At 34.5% G+C, this 9,196-nt stretch overlaps 1 protein-coding gene across 1 annotated transcript; it reads left to right on the top strand.

Annotated features, from left to right (window-relative positions):
• Positions 1–1,234: 1,234 nt before the first annotated feature.
• Positions 1,235–8,901, top strand: LOC128222787 (carbohydrate sulfotransferase 10-like). Its single transcript, XM_052931902.1, has 3 exons — positions 1,235–1,374; positions 2,169–2,257; positions 7,457–8,901. The coding sequence occupies exons 2-3, from the start codon at positions 2,170–2,172 to the stop codon at positions 8,638–8,640; spliced, it is 1,272 nt and encodes a 423-aa protein (XP_052787862.1). The 5' UTR covers positions 1,235–1,374; position 2,169; the 3' UTR covers positions 8,641–8,901.
• The last annotated feature ends 295 nt before the right edge of the window (positions 8,902–9,196 follow it).

Genomic DNA, 9,196 nt, shown 5'->3' with positions numbered 1-9,196 from the left:
TAGACTCGTTGCGGCGGATCCGCGGTCTAGTGGTAACACACTCGGGTTGGGAGCGGCTGTAGAGATGCCTTTTCTCCAACCTCATTTAAACAAAATAAAGTAAAAAAAATGTATTTTTTTGCTTGAACACTTTTGTTGTTGAAAATAAATGCGCACAGATATGTGATTATAAGAGTAGTGACAAAATAGGGTTGTGGAGGAGGTGCAAGAGGTGCCAGTCCTCAATCCAGGTCTGTGTCCTTGTTCTTTCCATATGTCACTTTATTTAGGTTACCACTGCGCATGTGCGCAAAATGATGTAAATGTATTCATTGAAGCTTTCAAGTGCAGATTATACGATACTTTTAAACAAGATTGGTTCAGAACAGTTGAAAATAGTAGCGTATTTTGGATATATATGACATTAACAATGCGTATTGATGACGATTTACATAAATCTAATAACTTGATTCCGTGACTATTATTTACAATGTCGACAGAGGCCCGCACAGGGGTACTGTCTGGTTCATAATCTAAATCGTTAAATGAAATATTAACATTATCACGTATAATAAAATCATGTTTTTTACCAGTTCTACTATTTAAACCGCCAGTAATAGCTGACAGCCTAAATCACTGAACTCAGATATATCCTTTTCAAGCGTGTTAAATAAATCAACATTGTTAAAAGCATTATATGCTGGCGTTTCTTCACCCCATAGGTTGACACCACATAAATAAATATCTTCTTTGGTCTTAAAAATGAATGATCTAGCTTTAACCAAATAATTGTATCATGGTGATTTCTAATAATTTCAACCTCCACTACACCTACGAGCATTTCGATGTTGTTAAACCCGTTGTTAACTTTAACAACGTTCTGAACAATCGGCCCAATAATATTTACAAAATCAAGTTATGTCCCGTATATTCAAGCATTTTCCGCCGTGACTGTTATGCATTGTCTGATTGTATTTATTTAAGAAGCTTTTGTGACCGTAATGTTCTGAATAGGCAAAAGAATTTAAGATTACTATTTAAGAAGATTAAAAGATTATTTATAACAGTCTCAACTCTTGCATGCAGCAACGCATTCATTTTATTTTTCGCAACCATGATTAAACCTGACGCTGTTTTTATAGTCGCCATTATATATAATCCAGCTTTATAGTCGGTAAAGATTGTATATAGATAGTAACAATGCATTGTTTGCCTTACATAAAATCACCCACAGCTAAATAGTAAACCAATCGTTGGCTTATATTTTTACGTATTTAAATAGGCAATTAAAAATTAAGAAAAAAATATACATGCGCATAAAATCTCACGAATTGTGATTGATAACTGAATTAGTGGGTGGTGAATCTTCCTGGAAAGCTACCACGAACAGGACAGGTAAATAGTTTAGAAGCATTATAACATTGTTAAAATTGTTAGTTCATTCTAAAATCAGGGGGGGGGGGGGCGTTAAACTTAACATCAGCAGTGTTCTTTTACCATAGAAGTACTTGGTGTTTACCTATAAGGTTATTATTATTTGTTTTATTGTTAAGTTTCCTCAAGTTAATGCATACTTTGATACAATTTACCTTTTGCGTTTTATCTTTATTTAGGATTGTTGGGATAAGAGTGTGGTTTGTGCACTTAAACTGGTTTAAACCCCCAGTAAATGTACATTTTACTGACCGTTCCAAGGGGGTACCTAACAATCCTTGATAAAGATACCTACTTTTTTATATATAGTATGTATGCACTGTGCTGCTTGTGGAGTTTTGTGCTGTTCTTCCATGTTTCTGTGATTTTATGTTGTATGTCTTTGGCGTTTACCCAGTGCCATTAAACCGGATTTATGTTTAAACTTTTTGCTACTGAGCTTGTTTCTGTAGCTTTTCGCATAAATATCTGGAAAAAAAGTTGGTTTACGGCTAAATGTGATAAGAAAAATATTTTGGAACTGTAAGTATGTAAATAAATATATTGTTGCTTAATACAGTCAGATCAGAGTGGAAAAAAAACATGTTTAAGAAAACATAGGATAATGACAAATTACAGACACAGAAGTTTGATTTTCGGCACTAAAATATATTTTCTGTTTCACTGATATGTAGATATGCATTTAAACCATTTTTTCATTCATGGCATACAATGCATACAATTTTAATAAAGTCTTACTCATTATCTCCTTTTAGCATGCTCCTTATGACGTCATTTCGACCATCCTTCGCCAGACGAGGCCTTGTTCTGATGGCAACGCTCATGGCTGTATACGTCGTTTCCGGTGAGTTGAATATAAACAAAATTAATAACATAGTTTATTTTGCAATTAGTTGTTCAATCCCACAGCAGGAATATGATACCACAATATTAAATCCACAAAAGAAAATTTACTTACAACACAGTAAAAGACATTGCATACAATCCTGTCTTAACAGGGAATTGCCAGATTGTTACCGAAATACTTCACGTAAGTTGCAGAACTTTAAAGATGCACTCTTACTCCCAAATAAGATTTACCACAATTAATGATATTGTTTAAATATTCATAGGGGGATGAATAAATGTCGAAAACAATGGTTCTTGTGAAGGATTCCGAGTTTAATTTGAAAGAAAGGTGGAGAAAACACGTTATTTCTACCTTATGAGACTATAGTAAATCACAGCAAATCTTTTAGCATTCACCAATCATGTAATATAATTTTTCGCTTTCTGCTATTAAATACACGGCCACAATTTTGTTATCAGTAATTAATATTTTCCATAGATGCATTATTTAGTAAGTAGTTAAGGTTTATCAGTCAAAAATGATGTTTGTTATACATGTGTATGTATTGATTTTGAATAAGAGTGTCACTTTAAGTAAGATTTTTGTTGTATATGGTTTGTTTATTCCAAGTTGTTTCCTGCTATGATCTCAAATTAGTTTTCTCAAAGGCCTGATATGGTTTAAACAACAGGCGAGTTTTGTAAGCTTAATGCCTTTTGAGGTTACATATTTAATTTGGGGCAGATTTTCACAACGATTGTATATAGTTATTCAACTATAAAACTTTATTTGTATGTCCAGTTTGCATACAATTACAAATACAAGGAGATTTTTCTTTATTGATTTGAAATATCTGCATTGTTTGTAACAGTTTTACCATCTATCCCGTTATATGTTCTCATTTATTGTTGGAAGAGTGCAGTTTGATGAAATATAATATGTCGCAGTTTTGGTGAAAGTTTAAAGACCCAGTACCACTTCTGATAATATCATTAAAGAAAAAATATAAGTCCATATATAACTTTGATAGAGTCTCAGATACTCTCTGTTGAAATCCCAAGGTCCACACGATGATTTATTCAAATGAAATATATGGGAAAAGCAACAAAACCTTAACTCGACAACTGACTCAGAAAGAAAGATAAGTGGGAGGAGCATGAAGAAAATTAAGCTCCTGCTCCTAAGATAATTGTGATCGAGCATTATAAACTGTTAATCGCCGAGCAAATAATTATGCCATATGATTTGGATAAGGTTACAAGCTATATACATGTATACATTATTTGGTGTACGCGTTATGAGACGCGTTGAGTCATTTTATGCCTCAAAAATATGATTTACCACAACGCATTAATCATACAGTAAATAGTGGCAGTATGATCAAAATATACAACCTTAGTTAGATAATAAAACCCCCCACAAATACTGCTAAAATTAAATATTCTTTGCCCTATTGACTTAAACTACCATTTGAAACGAAACAGCGCTATCCGGTTACAAAAAGAATAACTTTTAATACATTTAGCGTTAAACTTCCCCAAATATGCCCGAATCAATTTATCTCATTTAAGCCTACAAAATTAGAGATAAGCGACTAGTTTAAAAAGAATTGACATTTAAAGGGACTGTACACCAGATTGGCACCAAAAAAAGTTTTTTTCTGTAACGAATCTCAGGACAATTATCTAATAGAATGTGTTACGCTCTGATATCATAATTGTAAAAAAGTACCAAAATTTAAAAAGAATTCTGTCGGAGACCGGGTTCAAACCCGTGTCGCCAAAATTGCAGTCCAACGTCATATCCACTGAGCTACGACGGCTTACTCTAATCGGATGACATAATTAAGCTAATTAATACACCTACCTCGGTAATATCCCGTGATAACACCGACTAGCCAATCGCGCATAAGGAATGAAATCTGCCTGGTAGGCATACCCAGTAATCTTTTTAAATGGAAAAATACGAAATAACTGCTTAATTTAAATAAATTGTAAACTATGTGGTACTTCAGTTATTAAGTTTTAATGCATTGTACACATCGATGCCAAGTTTATGTCAGTTTTCGACAATTTTTTTTTTTCGCTATTTTATCATACGGCGTACAGCCCCTTTAAACTCTATTGACTATTTCCAAAGAATTGCAATTTCCATAAACAAGATATGTCATATATATTAGAAACACAGTGGGTATTTGTCAGATCGTTACAAAAAGAAATGTTGTTTACCCTTTTTTTCAAACAAATCAGAAGCGTTCTTGGTTTTCCTCGGTATGAACATCGATCGTATTTTCATTTTGATATTTAAGCTTTAGAGGCACACATAACACTAAATCAAATGTGCCCTTTAAATACTGACGAAATAAAAGCATTAACTGTAGATAGTGTTGTTCAGTGCAAAACATGTGCTGGAGATATCGCTACTAAAGATTTAACCACCATGTAAAATGTACATTTGGTTAAGCAAAAATTTCACAAAGCAAAAGCAGGAATTCAGGCACCACTGTCGAATTTTCAAAATATGTATATTCGAGTCTGTTATTTAAAAGAAATAATGCTTTCGTTCGAAAGAAAGTCATACCATGAAGGAGCATCCTTATATGATGCATTTAATTTTAATCACATGACCGGCTGCTGTGTAAGCGAGTAGGTAGCACCATGTCTAACAACATAATAACTCAATACAATTTAACCTGGGACCATAAATCTTCACTTATTGGATACTCTTGAATAGAATGTTCGTGGCCATTATGTCTTTGGTTAAGGCCTTGATTGAATACCTGTATCCGTATTGTGGGTCGCAGGCTTTACATGCATCGTCGGATAACCCCGATAAACTACGCCGCTGTGCTCCGTTGTGTACCATGGGCAATTTGTCTAAGAACATATCGTTATCTTTAATCATTAATGAGGCAGTTCTGCAACGAATAAATTCGAAAATATAGACAGACACTGCAAGAATAGTCTGCCGGTAGCTGAAATTGAGCTCAGCCCATCAGAACGCTACACATTTCAAAAGAGCTGCGTAGACCACTTGCACGTGAATACAACAATCATATCAATCGGAACACCTCAGCCTTTTCCATCAAAAACAACCTTTTCCGATTGCTAATAAATCAGTGTACCTGGAGGGTATTTGATTGTAACAAGCGATTTCATTGGAGGAATAATTGGCACATGCATATTTATAAGAACGTGATTTTGTCAGTCGATTTCCGTCCGCCCGGTTAGCTCAGTCGGTAGAGCGTTGGGCTGTTAATCGGACAACCAGGATCCGATTCCCGGGCGGACCTGGTCACTTCTGTTGTGATTGGTTATGAAATCCTTTCTACGACCATTCTCACTGTACCACTGCCCCTGCCATGCCAGAAATTGTCAGTTCCTTGCAGAAGTGAAGGCACCTAGTACTGGTTCACCGCCCAGGATAGGTGTGCGGTGGTTGAACTGTCACTCTGGGACCCTTCATTGTGCTCAAGCCGGGACCCGGAGTATAAACTACTAACACCACCACCATCAGTCGATTTCCCCACGGATTATAACGGATAAAGTACCGTGGATGCCAACGATGGCTTTCAGGATTAATATGATCTTTAATTTAGGTATTTACACATAAACTCGTTTTATCTTTACGACAATTTCTATTGGTCATGTAGTATCATTTCAAATATTTTGATTGTCTTTACGTCAAATTCAAACGTTTTTGCCATTATGTGTACAGCTTGTTTGTTTGTTTTTCTAAAAAATGATGGGATGAAATACTTTGAAATATGAATATAGGCGCACAATTGCTGGTCTAGGGATCCAATCACCCCGAGTTCGAATCCTGTTGGATACCACAACTGTCCATACTCTTCTTATTTTTATATGTATCATACTTAATTACTGTGTTGTTGTTTTTCTCTTTGGAGCTGCAATTACTCACAGTCCGTTTATTTCTTTAGACGAATACACAATCGTACAGCTATACATATAAAATGATGCATAGAACTGTCATGAATATACACATCTTCAATATATTGTTAGATAATGTGTTTAATGTTGTTTAATTACTGTGTTTATTTCAAAACTATAGAACTATTATATTAAAGAGTTAGGAGCCGATGAAAAGTCCCTTCAACTTCAGTATTGATATTTTGATGTTGACACTCGGTTGAATGACTAGATTAATAACCACACCTTTCCCTAGACTTACAAGGTCACTGTATAATATTGTTATGAACAGATGCTTTGTTTACCGAAATTCTTAGACAATCACACTTTCAGTGGATACGCCACATACAGCATATTGTCAAAGTTTGGGTAAAGGTATTAAAATGTAAAGAAAATATATAACAGTTAAGTAGTATGTGTTACTACAGGATGTTAAAAACAGACCCAGATGTATTAACTTGGTGTCAATGTTAAAACATAGCTTTGTAATTTTGATTTTCATGATGTGCGTTTAGCACAAGGAATTATCAATGTCAATGCCTTGGTCAGTAACAGCGGGTCAAGCAGACTTTAATTCAAAAATGATTTGCTATAATCGAAAACTCAAATAGAGCCCCATTTTATAGGAACTTTGGAAAAGATAAGTTTTAATTCGAAGCGAGTTAATATAAAAAAAATAATAAAAAAATGCTCTGACAAGATTGTTAGTATCATTGCATAAATTGAATATTGAAAATGAAAGATGGTCTGATATTATACCTAGACATAAACGAAAATGTTGCGGTATTGGTTTTTAAAGCATTTGAAATTATAGGCTTTTCCCTAATAGTATGATTTAAGTAGAAGGTTATTATTTATCTTATCTTATCTTTTCTTACCTTCACGAGACAGGACTTGGCTGAAACTTGAGTAACTTTTACACTTTACACGAACTTGGTTCCTATGTGTTTCCATATACGATCACGTGACATATTTTGTTGTTATCAATAAATACGTCAATACGATATTTTCATATTTAATTTGCCTTTTTATACTTGTAACGTTGCTTCGTACTCATTGCATTAATAGATTATTGCATGAAAAAGAGTCGGCTTATTATGAAGTTCTCGTCATGCAGACTCATGATAAAGATCTGTACAACGTTGATGAAACATACTGTTACTGTAGCGTTACTGCGTAAAATAAAATTCAAATAACGATATGGCATTACAATAATCTCTTAAATACCCAAACATTTCAAAATTAACTCCTTAACTTAACATATTTTTTTTATTTACACTCACAGTGGTCTTCCGTCCAACACCTGCAAGACCCGAAAATGGATCGCGAATTCAGCCGGTAGTTCAAAGCATCGCTGATGATACTGTAGACGTGGGAACAGAATTTGCTCAAATGGAAAAAGAACAGAGGTTACAAATAAACAAGCTGAAAAGTATTTGTTCCACTAACGTATTGCAAAATGCATCATACAATCTTACTGGAGACTACACGTTTTATCGATCTAGGGCGTACAACATTGGCTACTGCAAAGTACCGAAATGTGGCTGTTCATTTTGGACGCGTACGCTTATTGTCCTTGATAATGGAATCACTGCAGCAAACAAAATTCTTAAGAAGTCCCGGCAGTTTCTTCACAGCCAGTCACACAGTTTCGAATCAAGCCTTTTGAGTGTGTTAGAGTCAAAGTCCCCGACAATACTTTCTGCAAGAAATCCTTATTCTAGATTGTATTCTGCATATATTGATAAGTTTTACCTATTTTTAATGTGGAAACTTATTCTTGATATACCAAAAATAGATATAACAAATAAAACTGATATGATTTGCCCACAGGCAGTTTCATTTGAAGACTTTTTGCAATGGATACTACGAGATGCTTCACAAGGGAAAACTCTCAACAGACACTGGGCTCCCATCCTTTCGTTATGTAAGCCATGTGATGTTGTGCCTATTTCAATTGTACACCAAGAAACTTTTGCAAAAGATCTAAAGTTCACCTTACAGCAAATGAAAGTTAACAATGATAAGTATGAATTCATAATGTCTTCTTTACAAGGTAACCGTGTGGAAACGGAATTGCCAGGTGTAATTGAAACGGTGTATAGCAAGGTGAAAAAGCTTGTGAAAAACAACTGCCTAAACTGGACAGACTTAGCAAGAAGAACATGGTCAGCCTTCCAAATTCAAGGGTTCATAACTAATGAGGTCAATTTTCCATCTGAACGATTTAAGAATTTAACAGATCCATATTTTGTTGTCAAAGTATCCGAAATTATATTATCCGAAATACATAAACACCCTATGTCGAAGGAAGACACCCATAATCAAAGAAACATGGCATTGCAAGCAGCGTATTCTGACGTCAGCGAGGAGACAGTTGTTGGTATACAGCAATTGTATAAAGAAGATTTCCTCTTGTTTGGCTACTCGTTCGTACCACCAAACAAAGAAGGCTATTTTAGCCAATAAACCCAACTTATAAACGTGTTTCCCAATCCACGGAATGCCGAGACAAGAAAACAAACTGTTTAAGCCATCCTCTATTATGCCAGCATTTCGTTGAAATCAACAGCATTGAAAGAAAATATATACAATGCAAACAATTATAGACCAAAGTTGATGTCAATTATGAAAAAAATGTCCGCAGTTATGTCTGTGAAATATATACGTGTATTTATGTGTATAGTGGGCATTAAACAACAGTAACTGTTGTATTAAAATTTTGTTGAAAACCGCTTATATGCATATTGCTTCAATTTTCTAAAGCGTTTTGTTAGCAATTATCTGAAATGATATGTTTATAGATAGAGCTTTCTGTTCGATAATTGTATGTTATACCTTATTGGAGAGTGTTTTCGTTGTTTATGATCCATCGTTCACTAATAATATTTTTAGAACTATTACAAATTGGAGAAGCAAGCTAGAGTGTAATAAGTTGCGCTAGAATAAATTCCAACGATATTTCAATATATGCATGCTTCTCGTTGCACTTTATTTACACTCTATACTTCTTTTCTGTACAAAT

Source organism: Mya arenaria, chromosome 17 (genome assembly GCF_026914265.1).
Source record: "Mya arenaria isolate MELC-2E11 chromosome 17, ASM2691426v1".
Taxonomy (NCBI): Eukaryota; Metazoa; Mollusca; class Bivalvia; order Myida; family Myidae; genus Mya; species Mya arenaria.
The sequence above is the reverse complement of the archived record's forward strand: the minus strand, read 5'-3'. Positions and strand labels throughout refer to the sequence as shown.

Coding starts and splice junctions, on each gene's coding strand:
- LOC128222787 (XM_052931902.1), top strand. CDS start 2,170: ATGCTCCTTATGACGTCATTTCGACCATCCTTCGCCAGACGAGGCCTT. Junction 2,258..7,456: donor GGCTGTATACGTCGTTTCCG/GTGAGTTGAATA, acceptor TTACACTCACAG/TGGTCTTCCGTCCAACACCT.